The sequence below is a fragment of the Natator depressus genome, chromosome 9, assembly GCF_965152275.1.
Source record: "Natator depressus isolate rNatDep1 chromosome 9, rNatDep2.hap1, whole genome shotgun sequence".
In the NCBI taxonomy this organism is placed as follows: Eukaryota; Metazoa; Chordata; order Testudines; family Cheloniidae; genus Natator; species Natator depressus.
Genome location: NC_134242.1, coordinates 79,412,212 through 79,432,883, shown reverse-complemented (window position 1 = coordinate 79,432,883; position 20,672 = coordinate 79,412,212). Strand labels below are relative to the sequence as shown.

The window sequence follows — 20,672 nt, the reverse complement described above, 5'->3', positions numbered from 1 at the left end:
GGAGTACTTGTGGCACCTTAGAGACTAACCAATTTATTTGAGCATGAGCTTTCGTGAGCTACAGCTCACTTTCACCTTATGTACGTACTGCAAACTGAAGCATTCTAATTAGTTGTGTGTCACTGTGTTAGTTGTGTATCTGTGTTTTGCTCTCTTATTGTACCAACTTAATGTTTGTATGCAGTGTAGAGTTTAAGTGTAGGCCCTGATCCTGTAAATACCAATGCTAGTGCATAAATTTAAGCACCTGAATAGTCCTGGTGACTTAAAAAAAAAAAAAGTGTCAGAAGAAAACAGCACTTATATACATAATTGGTCAAGGATACATTTTAAAAACTTGATCTTGCTTATTTTATCCTCTTCCACTAGGATAGTGACCTACCCACTATTTCCTTATTCATGAAAATCTTTGCTCCAGTATGTATTTTGGGTACTCCGTGAGACTACTCATGCTTAACATTTAAGCACCTGCAAATTTGCAGGATTAGGGCCCTAGTCATTCATTCCAGCATTCTTCCTTTACAGGAGTTATTTTTTGTGAATCTGTTTTCAAATGTTGCCATCATTATAAAGACTTTGTTCACAGAATAAATCACTTTTAACATGGGAGTACCTGTCCTCAGAACCTTTAGCCTCAGATAAAGAAAAATAATGACTTTCTCTCCAAGGAACAATTGTTTTGTTAAATTATAATCTTTTTTTCAATAAGAGTTTGAGCTGTATTTAAATAGAGATTTGCCTTTTTTTTTTTTTATTTGACTTGGGCATTTGAAGTTTGGAACTGATCTGTTTTACATGAATGAACAAGAAATGTAAATTGGATCTAGAATGGATGGCAATTTTTATTGCTCAAGAAATGTGGGATTAATATTTTATTAAACAACCTAAATTAAAGACTAGGGAAGGAAGAGTACCTGTAAGTACTTTATCATGTGGAGACATTTGTAGGCATAAAAAATACTCTGATCAGGCAGCTTCTAATTCCCTGTTTGCTATGCTATAACAGTACCTAAATTGAGCAGAGCGTTTCCATGATTAGAATAGAGGAAATGATGGTAAATACATAATCCTAATGAAAGAGGATAAAGTAAGCACATTTGATACTTTAAAATGTATCAGTAACCAATTATGTATGTGAGTATTGTTTTCTTCCTGCAGTTTGGGTTTTTGGGATGGTTTTTCTGTTTGTTCATTTTCTTTTTTCAGATCTGGAATAAATCCCCATTAATTTGAGTGTATCAAGTGTTAGTTTGAGTGTGTCAAGCAGTTGATGTCTTTAATGTTTTCTTTCTAATTTTCAAAACATAAAGCTGAGTAGTCCAAGGAAGCTTGTATTTCTGAGTGGCCAGTGAGAGGGAGAAAAATCCACACAGCAACATAATTTCAATTTCTTGGTCATTTTTTCATATTCATATGAAAAAATATTACCCACAATTTAGTGTAAATTCTTAACATTAATTCTTAGTACCACGGTTGCATGGTTTCTTTTTAAAGTCCTGTTATGAAAGCTAAACTATCAAAAATTATGCTAGAGAAGGCAGTCATCATAAAGGGTGATATCCTGAATTCCTTACTTAGGGCTACAACCTTGTTTACATTGAGTAATACATTACTCCAGGAATAGCGCTTCTATGAGTAAGATTGGTAAAATGTGGTTGTCTGTTTTTACTCAGGCAAAATGTCTATTGATTTCAGTGGGAATTTTGCCTAAGTAAGGAATGCATAATTTGGCCTAAGTCTATTCATATGCCTGTGAAAAGTATTAAAAATAGAAATCTAGCTAATTTGACAAATTGTCTGGTTCTGCACATTTTTAGAAATTAAATGACATTTTCTTATGGTAGTTTTGATACCAATAGACTTCAAGTATATAGTTTAATCTTTTGTGAGCAACTACAGTGATAAGCCACATTTAGTACAGTTATGGCTGAAGTAATGAGCTGTACTTATCTGCAGTAGTAGGTTAAAGGGTAATGTACATCTGCAATGATGTTAAAATAAAATCACTTAAATTTTGATATATTGCAAATTCCTGAAATAACTATTTCAGACTAATATTTTGAGACTGAACTATACCTTGTGCACGCGTGCCCACACACACACACAGAAGGCTGTAACAACTATTTGTAACTTGACTGAGTAAATTGCACTGGTGATTTACAGACCAGTAGTCCAGTTGAATCTTTCTAAGAGCCATGTGTTACCAAATCTGTTATGGGTTTTTCTTATTATTATTATTTTTAGTATTCCACTTTGGTGACCATGCGGATTGAATACTCAGTGCTTTGAAGAGGAGTAGATGGACTCAGGCCAGAGTTGCAGCACTACTCTTTCAGATTATTCTGAGGATACATTTGAATCCTTCAGTGAGGAGGAGGAGGAGGAGGAGAAAGCCTGCAGGCAATATGAGAGTGAACCGTGTGAATCTTATTATTCCACAGTGGAGTCGGAGTGGCCTGCTGCTGTGTCAGATATATCTGAAAGCGTATGGCAGTCCGCAAGCCAGGATGATGAAGGTACGCAAGGTTTCTGTGCATTTGAGTCAGTCCTCCATCCAATTTTGAAATTACTCAGAAGGGCTCAGATCAGGAAAAATAAAATTAAAAAATTAAAATTACATCCAATTTTCTTGCTGTGCACAGCAACAGAAGCTTCAAAACATTGGCTTCCTCAGCCAGATCTGTAATTTTGCTGAAACAAGACTTAATGGAGGTGTATATGAGGAGGTATAATGTACCAAATTGGTTGTTTAGGTATGGAAGCCCTAATTCAATCTTCCTGTGTGCTGGAGTGTTATTGGTAGGATAAATCAGTCTTAAAGATACCTTGACTGAATTTCCGTATCAGAAAAATAGCTAGGCTGTAAAATAGTTTCCCAAGAGAATTATGGAAGCTCTATCACTAGGGACACTTAAAAGTAGACTGGAGAAAGACCTGAAAATGTACTGTTGTTGTAAACATGTTGGTCCTAGGATATGAGAGAGACAGGGTGGTTGAGATAATATATTTTATTGGACCAATTTCTGGTGGTGGAGCAGAGAAGCTTTCGAGCTTTACAGAACTCTTCTTCAGGTCTGATCTGGAGAAGAGCTCTGTGTAGCTCGAAAGCTTCTCTCTTCCACCATGAGAAGTTAGTCCAATAAAATATATTACCTCATCCACCTTGTCACTCTAAAATTATATGTAACATTAACAAACCTACAGCAGGTAAGGGTAAAAGAAGCAGAGGGAGGGGGATAAAACAACTGACCTAATAGGGGTGTCTTCCCTCTTTGACATTTTGGTAGTGTTCCCCATCCTCCTGCAGTCTCCTTTTCTACCCTTTTGTTTAGTCTTGGAGATACAATGATGACTTCAAGCCATTGATCAGCTGCTATTTTTAAACCTGTCACATTCTCTTGGTGTAAGGGCTTGTCCACTCTAAGATAAATAATTTTTTTTAAAAATGTGTTAGCTAAAGTGGTTTAACTAACATGTTTTAAAAACTAATATAGACAGAGTAAGTTGCTTTTTAACTTGTAGTTATTTATGTCATAACCCAGCCTCCCACTTTGGGTTCACCTTGTCCGGCTAACAAATGTTAAAATATAGTTAACCCTGTCTGAACTAGAATTTTAAAGTGTGTGAGTTTAAAACATTAGCTAACATATGCCTTTTATCCTAGTGCTCCTTAAGGTACGTCTACACTGCAATAAAAGATCCAGGGCACAGCCATGGCTGGCTTGGGTCAGCTGGCTTGGGCTTGAGGGATGCAGGCTGCAAGGCTAAAAATTGCAGTGTAGACGTTCAAGCTGGGGCTGAGGTTACAGCCTGGGCTTTGAAACCCCTAGAGAGGGTGAGTCTCAGAGCCCAGGCTCCAACCCAAGCCCAACCATCTACACTACAATTTTTAGCCCTGTAAACTTGAGTCAGTTGAGCCGGGCTCTGAGACTTGGGGGTTTTTTTGACTACGGGTTTGTTATTGCAGTATAGACGTACCCTTAGTGTCTTTCCTTCCCTCCCTGACCCAACAATACATTTGACCTTTCTCTCTACAAAAGTAATTTGCACTGCTACAGTTAAGGATCCAGCATAAAAATTATTTAGGCATGAAAGCTCCTTACTATAGGCCAATTATTGCCCTTGGATTCACATCTCTTAAATGGATATCATGTGCACCCAAGGGCAGAATTTAGCCTTATAGATCAATGTGTCAAAGATCTGCGCAATGAGATAATGTTTGCTTTGGTGACTTGTTTATGCCACATTATATAAGTGTCGTCTTCTTCTAGCCTTAGTTCCATATGTTTAGGGTCAGCTCTTCTAGTCCTTCCATCTGGGAAACGCCCTAGTTCATATGGGGCATATTAAGGACTCAATTAATTGATTTCTTTGGCAGTTTTACAGCCAGCTGCCAGCCTGACACTATTCCTCCTCCTTTTTCAACCAGCCTTGGGACCAGATACAGTGGAATTTAAGTGAATTGTCTGATATGTTAAATTTAGTGACTTGGTTCTGGATCTCTGTTTTCATAGTGTATACATTTTAATAAACTATTCCTTTTTCTGCAGAAGGTTTTTTTTAAAGTACTCTTTATACAGCCAGAACAGCATATCTAGAGGAATCATCATCCAGCACACAAAAGTAAAATATGGAAGAAATTGACTGGTTAAAGGAATACATATGAAAAGTGAGACAGCCTTTTCTTGTAAAGAATACTTGTTAAAGAGGGGGGAAAATATGCAAGATTTGACAGTTTTCAGCTGTGCTGTATACATGTTTTAGGGCAGGTCTACGCTTAAAATGCTGCATTGGCACAGCTGCGCCATTGTAGTGCTTTAATGAAGACTCTCTGCACTGACGAGAGAGAGCTCTCCCATTGACGCAGTTAATCCACCTCCCCAAGAACTGATAGCTGTGTTGATGGGAGAAGCTCTCCCTCCGACATAGGGCTGTCTACACGAGGGATTAGGTCAGTATAATTGCATTGAATAGGGGTGTGGATTTTCCAGTGTAAGTCTGTAGTGTAGACAAGACTTTAAAGCAGGGTTAGTTTGCAATGTTTTCCATGTAGCGGAGGGAGGGCCTGCTGAGTCAGATTCTCAAGTGGTGTAACTCTACTGAAGTCACCATCAAGTCCCATTGAAAACAGTAGTATTTAAGGGAACTCAGTACGCTGCAGAAGCTGCTCAGCATTCTGCAGATTTGGCCCTAAGTTTCAGTCTCTGAAAGTTTCTCTTTGTGTATCCTATACCAGATTTTTCTGATGTATTTAGAGAAGAAAAATTTAAGATGTTCTTAATAGTCTGTAATAGAAATTAGGTAATTTTTGAAGGTGAAAATCCACAGATTTCCTTCATATGTTCCTGTGGCTTTGAGTTTCTTTTCTTACATTTAGGTAGTGTTCCATTTCACAGAGTGAAATTCAGTAACATCCAGGCAGAGATTTCTTTGACTTCTCCATTTGGTTTTACTTTGTCTCACTTCTGTTCTTTCAGCAATGCATTATTCTAAGCTAACTTATTTTTATAGGTGATCAGTCTGAGTTGTCAGAGTCTGCAAATATAGAAAAAGAGTTGACTGGAAAATGGATCAGCCGTCTCAAAAATAAAGAAGATAACACTAAGCAAGGCAAATCTATCATCAAAACACATACAGGTGAGTTCAAAATCTGTATTAAAATCATTGCTTTTTAAACCTGAATTTTTAATATTTTAGCATGTGTATTTTCAAGTCTGACCAATAAATGAAAAAAAAAAACACATTTTTTCTTTCATTCCTCCTGTAAGTTTATGTTTTAGAGACACCTCTTTGTCTTCTGCATCTTGTATAAATTTATCTGTGAAATAGTGATATCAGAGACCCCACAGGCACATTAGTCACTAGAGCTGCATGACTTTTTTAAATTTAGATTTGACAAAATTTCAATTTTAGTTAAAAAAAAAAAAAAAAACCTTCAAAATTCTGTTGCATTTTTTTAACCAGCAGCTATAGAGTGGGTTAGAATTTTTTTGTTTTTATTTTTTTCAAAATATTTGTTTCCGTTACATTTTGTTTAATGAGATGTACATTTCCCCCCACCCCTGCAATGGTTATTAGCTGCTCCTAATCTGTGATGTTTTTATTCCTCTCCTGCACTACAGGAGGCAGCAGTGTTCTTGCTTTAAAATGAACAACATAACAGCTTTAACCAAGACAATGTAGTAGTATATAAATAGAGAGAGAGGAATGCTATTTGTATGTGTTTGGCATGTCTACAAGTGTGCTCTCTTCAGGGAAAGGTGTTTAAGTCCCTCTCAAATTTTTCTATGGAGGTCAGAGCCTAAGTTCCCTGTAAGCTGCATGGCTGCACGGCTGCACAGCAGCATATTAAGCACTGTGCAGGCGCTCAGGGAACCCGCCCGGGGACCTGCCAGGGGAGGGGTGCCCCTCGCCCAGCCCCCAACCTGCCACAGCTGGAGCGGCCCCCCGGCTCCAGCTATGCCGCAGCCTGGGGGAGGGGCACCTATCCTGCAGCCCCAGACCTGGAGCTGCCGTGCTGGGGAGAGGCGCCTCTCCTCTCCAGACCAGGTGCTGCTGCTGGGAGAAAGGGTTGGGGGGAGTGCTCTCACCCTGCTGTAGTCCCAGAGCACCCTCCTGCACCCCAAGCCCCTCATCCCCAGCCCCACCCCAGAGCCCACAGCCTCAGCCAGAGCCCTCACCTCCTGCACCCAACCCTCTGCCCCAGCCCTGAGCCCCTCCTCCCCATCCCCACCCCAGAGCCTGCACCCCCAGCCGGAGCCCTCACACCTCTGCACCCCAAACCTCTGCCCCAGCCCTGAGCCCCCTCCCACACTCCGAGCCCCCTCCCACACTCTAAACCCCTCAGCTCCACCCCCATCACATAAATTTTGTTATGTGCACTGATATGACGGTGATATGTTACACATCACCTCCGTATTGCTGTACATAACAGAATTCATTCCGCACATGGGTGGCAAAAATTAGAGGGAATACTGGTCAGAGCCACTGTTTTTGAATTTTAAAAAAAAATGATGAAACAAGGACTTTGCCAACAACAACTGAAGTAAAAATGGATTTTCTTGAGTGAACGAACTCAGAAGTTTTGTGGGTCATCCCTAAGTCCCTGATCCAGCAATCAGATCTCTGCAAAGTGAAGTCCTATGGTATCTGGGTCCCCAATCCTTTTTAAACCCTCTTTATTCACCATAAAGAACCAAAAAAATCACCCCAAAACAAAACTACAAAAACGGGGGGGGAGGCATTAAGGGGCCACAAGCCCAAAATCCTTTTAAAATCACTCTTAAGCATGCGGCCAGTAGCCACAGAGTTGTGAATTCCTGACTTCCAGTCTGCAGCTCTGACTGTTCTAGTACAAAGCTCAGGAATGCCATATAAGACAGTGTGATGGGGTGTATCTACCCTATGACACTTGGTGTAGAATGCTGGCAACGATAGGGACCTACTAAAAGGTCCAGATAAGGAGGAACAGATGGCAAAACCCTCATGGGCTGATATGGAGACAGAGAAGCTCCTGAAGTGGATGCTGGAGAGCCAGCAGCAGCAGCAAGTGGCCCAAGAACAACAGCAGCAGGCCCAGCAGATAGCCACCCAGCAACAGTTCCAGATGGCCCAGCATCAGGAGCAGCAACAGCAGCTGGTCTGGGAGCTGGCCGCCCAACACCAGGCGTGGAAGGAGCGCCTGGTTCAACAGATGGTGACGCTGTTGCAACTGACCAGGCTGCCTAGACTTGCCCTGGCGGGACCAGAAGCAGGGGACTTCTTGGCGGGTTACCGGTGCAACTCGGCCAGATGAGCCCAGCGATGATTCAGAGGCATTCCTCGTCGCCTTTGAGCGGGTCAGCACTGCCACCCGATGGCTGTGGAGCACTGGGAAGCCCTGGTGTCTCCATATTTGACCAGCCTAGCGCAGTCTGCCCACCGTAACTTGGATTCTCATGAGGCACTGGATAACCCCAAGGTGAAGGCAATCATCCTGGGCCACACCACCATTAGCCTTGGCACCTAACGACAGCTGTTCTGCCGGGAATGCTACCCCTCCTCTCCCCTTGGAGCCTGACCTCAGGCGGTGCTCAGTGCCTTCGGGACTGTTGCTGGAGATGGCTAAACCCAGGGAAGTTGACTAGGGCCCAGGTGGCGGAGGCGGTAGCCTTGGGAACAATTCACCCAGATCCTCCCCACCGGGGGAAAAGAGTGGGTGCAATGTCACCACCTGGCAAACCTTGCAGAGATGGTATCCTTGATGGAAGACTATCTGACCGCTGAAGGCAAACAGCAGAACCCTAAACAAGGGAACTCGGAGGGGCAGGGGCCAGACCGCCAAGAGAGGGATGCATAGGCCCCAAATGGAGAGGCCCCAGAACAACCTGGGCTGCTGCCAACCAGCTCACAGCGGGAGCCGAACCATACATCCACCCTTCTTTGAGAAAGAGTCCCATCAGGTGGACTTGGGGTACTGAGACCTGACCCGGGCATGGGAATACCCAAAAGCCGATGCTATGAGTGTGGTCAAGAGGGGCACTTCCGGTGTGATTGCTGTTTTATGGACTGCAGCCATGGCCAGGTGTGGGTGGCAGGCCACCAGGTCCAGAAAAGGGGCTCATCCAAACTCCTGGTCCCCGTATGGGTGAACAGCACCCCGGTGACGGCCCTCATCGATTCAGGGTGCAGTCAGATACTGGTCTGGACTAACCTGGTGAAGTCTCCGGACCCGCTGGGGGCTCCTGTCCACCTGCAGTGCATCCACGGGGATGTACCACCATGCCCGACCGCCAGGGTGTGCCTTGATGCAGGGTGCCACAGTGAAGTATGCTGGGTTGGCTTAGCTCCAGCACTGGTGTACCCAGTGATCCTGGGACATGGCTGGCATGGTTCAGAGAAGTCCTGCGTGAGTGGGAAAACCAAATCTAGGGGAAAGGAGCCCTAGTCCAGCAAAGAGGGGACTTCTGGGCCCTGGGGGACCTGAATGAAGGTCCCCTGAACTGGCCAGAAACACCAGTATGATGCCCCGCCAAAACCAAGACATTGGATGAAGCTGAACAGGAATGCTTGGCAGCTGATAGGGACTTCCTAAGGGAGAAGAGGGAAGACCTTACCCTAAGTCAGGCCTCGAAACAAGTCACAGACCCTGAAGAGGAGGGGGGCATACACCAACGGCTACCCCAGGGGACACATTTTGAGGTCCATAACGACCACATTTACTGGCTGACCAAGGACCCTCAAACACAAGAGGACCTCTGATAATTGCTGGTCCTCTGGAGATTCCGACAAGTTCTGTTACGGCTGGCCCATTCGGTGCCCTGGGCTGGGCACGTGGGGTGAGAAAAGACCTTGCAATGCGGGGCTGTGACTAGGTTCCAGGGAAGCCACACTGAGATTGCTCAATTAGGGCAAACTGTAAAGAATGGGACAGACAATCCCCAAAACTGGTGGTTATTCTAATACTTGGATTTACCAAGCCAGCAACAAAACAGCGTTTACAGTACCTTACTGGTTGCACAGAAGCCAAAACACAGTTCCCTTAAAGCAACCCAGCCTTGGGCTTCCATCCAGACAGCCAAGTCTAATATGATGAGGATTATTGAAAATCTTGTTCATCATATAAAAAGTTCTACCAATCCCAAAGGATCGGACATATTACCTCCAAGGTTAATGAATATTTCAGATCTTACCCAAATACACGCTTACAGCCAATTCTTATTAACTAAACAAAAATTGATTAAAAAAAGAAGAGAGAGTGAGTATTGGTTAAAAGATCATTATACATGCAGACATTAATACAATCATTAGGTTAGTTTCTGAGCAGATATGGTGAGATTTAGAATGGCTAAGAGTCCTTTTTAGAATTAGTTCATCAGATTATAGTTCAATGTCCAAATATTCAATTTCAGGGTTGTCCAGATGGGACTGGAGACCTCAGTCTTACGACTCAAACTTCCCGTTAATGAAGCTTAAGCAGATGTGAGATGAAAGGATCAGGTCCCAGAGCCCTTTATACATTTTCCGGGCATCCTCTTGACCCATGCAGTGCTTGGGTGAACAATAGGCTTTTGAAATTAACCTTCTATTTCCTAAGCATCACCAGTAATTAGCTACATGGATTAACATAAGGCAATTGCCTATCTCTGCCATTTGCAGGTGGTTTGCTATATACTTCAAATGTTAATGTCATTTAAATGTTAATATCTTCTTTTTATCTCTGAATTAAGAGAATACAGCAATAGACAGGAACTATTTGATTACATTCTAACAATATACATGTAAACACACAAAACCACAAACATCTGTCAATATGTCTCTAAAGGTTGAATCTGGATCAATTAGCGTGCAAGTTGCTTAACCCTTTCTGGCCCCTGTCACAATGGCACTTCCATTCTGACCCAGCATACACAAGGAGGTGTGAGACTTTTGTGCCTCATGCCCATAGTGTCAGCAAGCCGGCCTGAGGGGAATACTGAGGGCACCCCTGATCCCACTACCAGTGGTCGCAATGCCTTTGAGAGAATCGGCCTGGACTTGGTGGGATCCTTGGAGAAGAGTAGTTCAGAGTTCTGTTACATACTTATAGTTGTGGATTATGCAACCTGGTACCCGAGGCTGTCCCACTATATGCGACCACAGCCCCCCGCATAGTCGCTGAGGTCCTCAAGATCTTTGCCAGGGTTTGGATACCCCGGGAGATACTAACAGACCGGGAAACAAATGTGTTGTCTAAAATGATGGCAGAATTGTGCCGCCTATCAAACATCTGAGCCTTCAAAATGGTGTACCACCCACAAACCAGTGGCCTGGTAGAGAGGATCAACGGAACCCTGAAGGCCATGCTCAAGAAGTTTGTGGACGACGACCTTTGGAAATGGGACAAGCTGCTGCCCGCGCTGTTATTTGCGGTGCGTGAGGTCCCCCAAGCTTCTACGGGATTCTCCTCATTTGTTCTCCTTTATGGGAGACAGCCCAGGGGAATCCTGGACCTGTTCTGAGAGCATGGGAGAAGTTCAGGGTCATGGGGTCGATCCCCTATACCTTATAGGTTTAGGAATGTCTCCAGAGGCTCAAGGTTCGCACAGGAGAATTTACTTCAGGCACAATGAACCTAAGAAGTCAAGTACAATCGGGGCCCAAGCTGTGGACCTCTGAGTCCAGGAACAGGGTCCTACTCTTATTGCCATTGTCAGTGTCCAAGTTACTTGCCAAGTAGCAGAGATTGTTTGAAGTAGTTCAGAGGGTGGGACCGGTGGATTAAGAGATCTGGCTACTGAGATGACGGAGGGATCTCCGGACATATCATGTTAAGCTCCTGAAAGTGTATGAAGGCCGCTGATCACCCCTTACCCTCCCAAACCCAAGCTGGGGCCGCTTGATTGGGAAGACCTTGACCGGAGCAACAGCTACAATTACAACAGCTGGCCCAGGCCTTCACCACCATGTTGTCATCTCCCCCAGGCAGACGGGTGTAACCAGCCATCATATAGCCACCAGCACAGGGCAAAAGGTCTGAGACCACCACCGTCTGCTTCCCAAAAGATGTGGGAAGTGGTCTGGAAGGAGCCTGAGGTGATGCTTGCCCTGGGAGTCATGGAAGAGTCCCAGAGTGAAAGCCCTGCGGGACAGTGAGGTTCTGCATAGACTTCAGAAGGGTCAATGCCATCTCATGTTTCAATGTCTACCTGATGCCATAGATAGATGAACTGCTGGAATGGCTGGGAAGCGCAAAATTTTTATCGGCACTAGGCTTGACCAAGGGATTCTCGCCCTCTGACCCCGACATCCTGAAAGAAGATGGCCTTCCCTACATCGTTCAGCTTATACCAATTCGTTGCCATGCTGTTCGGACTGCATGGGGCCGCAGCCATATTCCAATGGCTGATGGATTGACTACTGCAGCCCCACAACTGGTATGCGGGAACCATTCCTATTTCATCTGGACTTTCAAACCTTTCATCCTCCAGACGGACACCTCAGAAGTCAGAGTTGGGGCAGTACAGTCACAGGAGCTGGATGGGAAAGAACATCCCATGCTCTGCCTAAGCCAGAGACTGTTCTCCTGGGAGACTAAATATTCAATAATCGAGAGCGAGGCCTGGGCGGTGAAGTGGGCATTCAAGGCCCTGAGGTATTATCTGATAGGGAGCCCCTTTCGCCTCGTTACGGACCATGCACCCCTTCGGTGGATCAACACCATGTAGGACACGAATGCCCAGTTTATGCGGTGGCACCTCTCCCTCCAACCCTAAGAGTTCAGTGTACTACATCATCCAGGCAGGGCCTATGCTAATGAACACTTTTTCTCCCAGGTGGGAGGAGAGGATGAAGAGGGAGGGCTCTTGCCAGGTCCTATCCTGAGGGGAAGGGTGTGTGACGTGGTGTATCTACCCTGCGAAAGACACTCACAAATACACAGGTTTGTGGATCATATATCATCAGTAGGGGAGAGACACTAAGGATTTATCTGGGGAATCCCTCTAAGACCACTGTTTTTAAAATACATCAGAATCATACAATTTTCTCATTTAAAAAGATCTTTATACTGCTGAGCCCACTAATTTGCGCTCATTTAAGGAGTGATAAACAATGATATAGCATTAAGGAAATCTTTCGCCTTTGATTTTTTTCCCCTCAGGGTTTAATCCTTTGCATCCATAACTATATTATTGCCAGTGCAGTGAAGGGAAAAAATGAAAGGAGGCGGGAGTGAGGGGGGAGAAAGAGTTTCATATGCTGTGGTCTAAAAATGTCTATTCCTCTTGGAGTTAATAAATGCTATAGTCTGTAGCCGTGAGAGCCTCTTGTTGTTTTATCTACTTGGAGACTATCTTGATTACTTCTTAATTGTTTTTTTACATAATTGAAGATGAGCTCATCTAGTACTACACTGCTGTATAATTAATGTCCCATCAGTAAACTTAGTGAAATTTTCTCAGTATACACATTGAAATATTACTCTTCTGGTAGTGCAGCAAAAATTTTCCAGATCTTACCAGTGACATTGTTAGATATGAATAAATCACATGCCTACCTATGGGAATACCCTGGAATAATCTTTTATGTTTTAAGTTGTAGTTTTCCTTCTTTCAGGTTCCAGATAAAACTGGGATATTTGCTTTAAGAAAACAAGAAAGCTTCTCTCTTTATTATTCTTTCCTTCCTATCTCCTTAGCCTGTTTTATTGAGTAGATGCACTTCAGAAGTGACTGTATGCTAATTATACATAAGAAGATGTCATAGACCTATAAAAAATGACTAACGTTAACTATAAAATTTACCACGAAAAGCAACAATTCCTAAATTGCAGACGTCTGTATTTCTGAACTTCAACTGGGAGAATTTAATAAAAAGGTTTAGACAAGTGCTTAATTTAGAAGTCTAATGTCACCTCTGTGGGCTCATCTACGCTAAGCTTTTTCTCTTAAAATTTCTCCCATATGGTACCATTGCATCAGTTGAAGCAACAGCGAGAGGTCTAATATATCCATTTTAGCCGCTGGGTTGTCTAGAACTGTTCTGAACAGAGTTTGATGACATGGTGGTTAAAATACACATCAACACTAGCACTTCCACCATCACTGGTGTGGATGGAGCTGCACCAGTGGTAGCAACACAGGGAAATTTTAGAGTAAAAAAGGCTAGTATAGAGACAAGCAGTGAGTACATGTAAACTTCTGTTGTCAGTGAGGTATATGTGTTTTTGTATGTGCATAAAGGAGAACGGAGAGACCTATTTCTGTGCATCTGAGGATTTTTTTTTAACCTGGCCTCATATAGTCCTGTCCACTGAATAGATCTAGTTTTTCATTTTTGTGTGCACAGGTTTCCACATGCCCAAAGACAGTAACTATTGACATATTTAACACACTACCCAACTAGGCTTTAAGGAGCTGTAAGGTTGAGAGGCAAACAGTGATCATCTTGTGCTGGTCGATAGCCTCTTTCATCTGAGGACCTCTCAGCATGTAACATGCATTAATGAATTAAACATCACAGCATCCCTGAGTGGTGGGTGGGTATTAGCTCCCATTCTACAGAGAGAGGAACTAAGGCACAAAGAGACTGAATGACTTTCCAAGGTCACACAACAAACCTAAAGTAGTGCCAGAAAGAGATCCCAGACCTTTGGACTTTGCCTTTGCTGTAACAACTCATCCCTGCTTCCTGTCCTCTCTGTGCTCTCAAGAAAAGCAAGACAATGCAAAGTAGTTAAGGCTGACCCATTCTGTTGTACTTAGATCTGACAAATACATGAAGGGTTATGGAATACATAGAAACATATGAAGTGTCACACCAGAGTGAACTAGTCAGGTACATTGCCTCTGGCTGATATTCTGGTTCTGATGTCAAGCCTAAGTAAACAGGCTTGTCATAGGAGGGGATTCAAGAGGCAGGTTTTGGTGATGGAACCCTCCCCCCGCAGAAGCTGCAGCATGGCAGCAGACTGCACTGGAGAAGGGAGATTTTGGACAGAGTAGATCACACATAGGCAAAATCCAGTGGCTGCATACCTGGACCCACTGTCCTCTCCGAAACCTCCAGCACCATGGATTACAGTTCTGCAACATGTGGGGGGTGTGTGTGTGTATAATTACTGCATGAGCCCCCAGCAACCTGCTCCCCTGTGTTGGAAAGGTCAGGGCAAGAATTCTGTCTATTCCCATTTGAATTGCAAGATTTTTGTACGGCATTGGCTTACAGTTGACACTCAGAGGAAGGGAGAAGCGTCCCTCTCATAATGTTCTTGATTGTGCAATATGATTTCAAGGATCTGCTTCTTGACCAGACTCACCCTACCCCTTCCAACATGGCCAGTTTGTTCCCTGAAACACGAGGGATATATACATTTGAGTTCCCTGCAATAGCTGCACACAGTTGACCTAGTTAAGAACACAGAGCCAGTCTTCTCTTTTAATCTGCCTCTTATTAGTTTGCTCAACAATTTTACTGTTGTCAGGTAAAATAATAATATATGGCACCTTTGCTCCAAACAGATCCCAAGACACTTCACAAATATGTACAATGCCACTGAAATCTGTCCGCCTCTGAGGTAAACTTCTAGTGCACAACCATGGGCTGTAAAGGAAAATGAGGAAGTTCTATGGCCTTTGCTATAATGGAGGTCAGACTAGATGATCACAGTTGTCCCTTTTGGTCTTAGAATCTATGAATCTATAAACCCTCACCCTTAAGAAAAGTGCTACTAAAGCGTTAATGTCCACAGAGAGCCAATAAAGCAAAGACAAATACCTTTGTAATGTCTCATCTGGAAGACCTTGATCCTGCAAGGTGCTGAGCGCCCTCAATTCCTGTTGACATCAGCCTTAACTTAACCAGGCAGGAGGTATTCACTCCTTACCAGATGTGGCTCCAAATGATCAAATACGTATATTTAATAATAGTAACCTGATTTACCAGCTAGCCTGTAGCTGCTCTGTATTATATACTATACACAAATATTGTGAACTCCTTTTTTGTCTATTAGGCATGCAGCCTGTTAATCCATATCTGAACTGTCTACATATTTAGAAAATTTTGAAAATCTATCTTGACATGCAGAGTTAAAATCCTTCTGAACAGCACTTACCATTCAAGCATGGGTGCTGCTTTTCACAATTAATTTTCCTTTACCCATTTTACAGTTTCTCTTTTTAAAATACCAGAAATTGGTAGAACAAAATAACAACAAAATGCTTGCCAAGTTTCTAGTATTAAATCAAAGTCTGATTTGAATGACAAAAAGTACAAAATAAATCAAACACTGGAAAACTATACATTTCCTTTTATTTTATTTTCACTTATATAACATTCAAGCTGTTTTTTCTAAGTGCACTTCCATGTGGAAAGCAAAAACCATGTAGGTCAGTGAGTTATAAACCACAAAGCAGGGTTTAAAATATAAACACAGCGACTTGCTTATCTACTTGGTGTGTGTTCAATGCCATTATAATGAGAGCGGCTGGGTGATTCAGTTTGTTGGGCTTGAATTCCCTAATGTTCAATGTTTTATGATCTTATGAAGTATGTAAAATACAGTTCTATTTTGATGCCCTTCTCCAAGCCCCTGAAAATAAGGACTTGGGGATGACCCAACATGCAGGGTCCTGGGAAACCAAGCATCACTGAAGCATGTTTCTGGAACAGTAATCAGCACTGTCAGGGATTGTCTGTAGAGAGATACACAGTGACATTTACGTCTGCCACCACAAATGGAGAGTGAGCATTCAAGCATGTCTAGCCCAAAGATGGAAAGAAGAGAGAAAAGACAGAGAAAAAAATTGTATTAAAACCAAACACTCTGTGTATGCCCTTTCTTAGCATGTGAAAGACAGGCAAATACTGTGTATATATGTAGGGGTCTGAAAGGATTAGAGATTAATAACAATATACAATGGTATGGAAGACCAGTTTTTACAAATTTACAATGTGTATAACTTCACTCATTCCTTTTTATTAGCTGCTTCTTGTTTCAGTAAAATTTGAGTCCAAGGTTCTCCAACTGTTAATTTTTAAAAAATAGTCTGACATTGATTGTGTCTGCTGAGACATTAAATCAGTGACTTACGATACGTTGTGCATCTAAGAGTCAAAGATCCCATTGCTTATTTAAAGGAATAAGGGACAGTCTCACTGCTCTTGCCAACCTTCTTTCTCACAATACATTCGATTCTTATTTCTAGATTCATAGTTTCCGCAGCCAGAAGGGACCATTGTGATCACCTCTAGTCTGACCTCCTGCATGGTGCAGGCCACAGAATATCCTCAAAATAATTCCTTTTTGAACTAGATCCTATCATCTAGAAAAACATTGTCTTGATTTAAAAATACCCAGTGATAGAGAACCCACCACAATCCTTGGTAAATGTTCCAGTGGTTAATTACCCTGACTGTTAAAAGATTATGCCTTATTTCCATCCATATTTGTCTAGCTTCAACTTCCAACCATTGGATCTTGCTGCTACAGGGTTCTAAAAATCCACAGGTGAGCATGAGCTTTTGCTGGGTTCATGGCAGCTGATGTGTTTGCATAGTCTGAACTAACATGTGCTGATGCAAATCAGATGTAATGCCATTTAAGTTAATGAAGTTAGGCTGGTTTTAAAATGGGGTGAGATGTGGATTGAACACCTATATTTTACTTTATTAAAATTTAAGAAAAACTTGGTAAAGTGCTACAACAGAGCTGGCATATGGAAGGCCATTTAATTGAAAAAAAGAATACATTTAATTCCATTTTAATTCAAATGAGCCATATACATTCATGTAGGCCATGATTTTAGTCATTGCTTGACAATGATTCTATGCACCACCTCCCACCTAGAATATTCCTTCTAAGAGGAATGTGAAAGTTTTTAGGGCAGCCTCGCAAAGTGGTGCATATTTACCAGCCTATGCACAGAATCTTTTTGCCCAGCCTTAATATGATGATGAAAATATATATTTTACATGCCCATAAAAAAAGACAAAGAAAAAAGAAGACTCCCCCTTACCCACGCAGTTTAGTAGGTAAATAGATATTGGCAAAGAAGATGTAGCAGCTATTCCTAGAACAGGGAATAAATGTTCAAAAGTGTATGGGCTGTGTTTCTGTCCCTAAACCCTGCCTGAGAATTATTTAAGCCCTGCCTGAGAAAGTCCTATATTGCTCTGATCCTCAGAGGTTCTGTGAAGTTACCTCTCACTTGATTTTAAAAGGAACTAGGTTTGGAACAGAAACCCCTTCTAGGGAGCTTGAGCCTGAGAGGTGCTGACCACCTACAGCAATTCTGAGGATCATGACCAGAATTTGGTCGAGTGACTTAAGCCATAAGCATGTGGGCTCAAAATCAACCTTAAACTTGCAGCTTCCTGTTAATCACTTGTTATTGGCAGACAGAACACCAGATTAGGGGGACCTGATCGGGCAGGGTATTTCCTATCTTCCCATAATTTCTGTGCTTGACTGAGAATTAAAGACTATATACATAGACTTCGGGAGAAGTTGCTTAAAAGTGACCCGAAGAGCTTTTTACTTTTCAGAAACTTCATTCAGGATTCTGTTTTTCTCTTGCCATCAGGTGATGGTAGAATTAATTCCAAAAGTGGCTGAAAGAGCTGTAATTCCTTATGGTGTTTTTGGTGCTTATGATGCTGTCAGAGTTTTGGCAGATAATCAAAGGAAAAGCTGAGTTTTCAACTGTTTTGCTTTCGGCTGTGTTAATTTGTAATTTTTAAGTCTGAACATACTATCTGTTATTGATTTGGGATTCTGTAAAAAAATTTCAGTTCCTTACTAACGTGTTAAAGAAAGTATGTGCAATGACCGGGGAATGTGTGGGTCAGCCCTAATGGTCAGAGCAGAGGGTCAAAACCAAAGACAGAGTCAGGTACCAAGCCAAAGGTCAGAGTCGGAGTCAGGTGCCAAGCCAGGGGTCAGAGCCAGAGACAGCGTCGGGATAAGGCAGAGGAGCAGGGGCCTGGAGCAGTACCGGGTTTACCATGGCGCCAGGCCCAGAGTCAGAAGGGGCCCCGGCCAGCCCGATCCCCTGGCCGGTTGAGCCAACCAGGAAAGCTGCCCCCGCCCCTGCTCCGCCACTGCCCCACCTCTTTCCCAAAGCCCCCAGCCCTGCCCCCATTCCACCCCTGCTCTGCCCCAGCCCCGCCCCCATTCCAGCCCTTCCCCTGAGCAACGGCCCGGGGGACTGCAGCGGGGTCAGGCGTGCCCTGCACTCACTGGGCGGCGGGAAGTGGAGCGACCCGGCCCAAGCCCGCTCTGCTCCCCTGGCTCCCAGCCACACCACCAGTGAGTGCTGGGGGGCGGTTCCCCCTTGCCCTCCAGTCCCAAGGCTGGGAGCCAGAGGAACAGAGTGGAGCGGGTTGGGGCCGGGTCACTCCACTTCCCGCCGCCCTGTGAGTGCGGGGTCGGGCCCGCCAGGCAATCACCGGGCGGCAGGAAGTGGAGCAACCCGGCCCCAGCCTGCTCCGCCAGCTCGTGCTGGGGGACAGCTTCCCCCCTGCCCCCCAAGCCTGGGGAGGAGATGGAGCGGTGGGGAAGGGGCATGGGATAGAGAAGGGGATGGGGGAAGAGGCAGGGGAGAAGGAAGGGGATGGGATGGGGTGGGGAGGAGATGGAGTGATGGTGAAGGGCCATGGGATGGGGAAGAGAAGGGGATGGGGGAAGCGGGGGCAGGGGGAAAGAGGCAGTGGGGAAGGAAGGGGGTGGGATGGGGAGGAGATGGAGTGATGGGGAAGGGGCATGGGATGGAGAAAAGAAGGGGATGGGGGAAGTGGAGGCAGGGGAGAAGGAAGGGGATGGGATGAGACGGGGAGGAGATGGAGTGATGGGGAAGGGGCATGGGATGGGGAAGAGAAGGGGATAGGGGAAGCAGGGGCAGGGGGAAAGAGGCAGTAGGGAAGGAAGCGGGTGGGATGGGGAGGAGATGGAGTGTTTGAGAAGGGGCATGGGATGGGGAAGGGAAGGGGATGGGGAAATGGGGGCAGAGCATGCAGATCCCCTTGGCAGCAGCTGGCACTCCCCGTTAAGCAGGCCCATCAAACCCTCACCCTGACAAGCCCTACCTCCCCTGCATCTGTACCACCCTGATGAGCCCCCCCAACACCCTCCCCACTGAGCCCCAACCACCTACACCTGGATTCCCGCCCAAATAGCCCCCCCCCCACCGCTGAGCTCCAACCACTCTCGCTTGGTCCCCCCTGCAGACTCCCATTGCCCCTGCACCAGGAATCTCCCTCTGCATCCAGATCCCCCACAGAGATGCCTGCACCCAGACTGCCCCACACAGAACCCTCTTACCCCCATCTGGATCCCCCCACACTAAGTCCCTTTGCACTTGGATCCTGCTGCCAGGCTGAGCCTCCCTCCCCACATCTGATGTGCCTGGCGCAAAAGGGGCAGGGCCCCAGGGTGTTTCTGTGGCAGGCATGGCCTTAGTGCTGTGTCAGGGTAAGATTCAGCCTCACTGCCAAGTCCCTGTCCCAGGGGGGCGGGGGAGACTGCAGGGTATTCTCCCACCTCCATGCAGCCAGTGGTCTGTGCTCCCCACTGCCATGGTGGAGCTTCCACATTTATTTATTGTAAAAAAAAAAAGTAAAAAAATTGCAGAATTTTAAAATATTATGCACAGAATTTGATGCAGAATTCCCTCAGGAATATGGGGCTCTGTACAGCTCTGATGGTGGGACTGTGAAGGGGGTGCTGGACAGTATCTATGGGTGGGGGAGCTGGGCAGGGGTATGGTGTGAAGGGTGCTGTGCAGCTGTAGTGGAAGGTCAGCGGGAGGGGTCTCTGGGCAGGGGGTGCTGGGCATAGCGGGTCCGGGGGCATTGAGCATAGGGATCTGTGGGAGAGGTCTCTGGGAGAAGGGGCGCTGGGCATAGGGATCTGTGGGGGAAGTCTCTGGGTGAGGGGGTGCTGGGCATAAGGGCAGGGCACTGGGCAGGGGGGCAGTGTGGAAGGGGCACGCTGGCAGCACAGGGCTGGGCGGGCCAGTGTGCGTCTAGCAATTGTGGGTTTGTAAACAGTGCCCTTGTGCTGGGCTAAGTGGGGCCACTTCCGCTGCGCAGCGCTTCATTGCCCCCAGCCGACCCCTCGCTCTGCAGCCCGCCCCCCATCACGTCTTATTTCCCCAATGGGGGCCCACAGTTATGTTTGGTGCCCCGGCCTGGAGTAGTACAGGACAGCAGGAACT

General features: G+C 44.9%; 1 protein-coding gene across 2 annotated transcripts in view; it reads left to right on the top strand.

Moving 5' to 3' along the window:
- The window catches only part of C9H8orf48 (chromosome 9 C8orf48 homolog), a 43,801-nt gene that overhangs the window by 11,951 nt on the left and 11,178 nt on the right, over nucleotides 1-20,672 (top strand). For both annotated transcript variants that reach the window (XM_074962399.1, XM_074962398.1), the window contains exons 2-3: nucleotides 2,245-2,516; nucleotides 5,512-5,637. In XM_074962399.1, coding sequence (XP_074818500.1) covers nucleotides 2,300-2,516; nucleotides 5,512-5,637 — 343 coding nt within the window. In that variant the 5' untranslated portion in view covers nucleotides 2,245-2,299. The remainder of the gene's footprint in view (nucleotides 1-2,244; nucleotides 2,517-5,511; nucleotides 5,638-20,672) is intronic.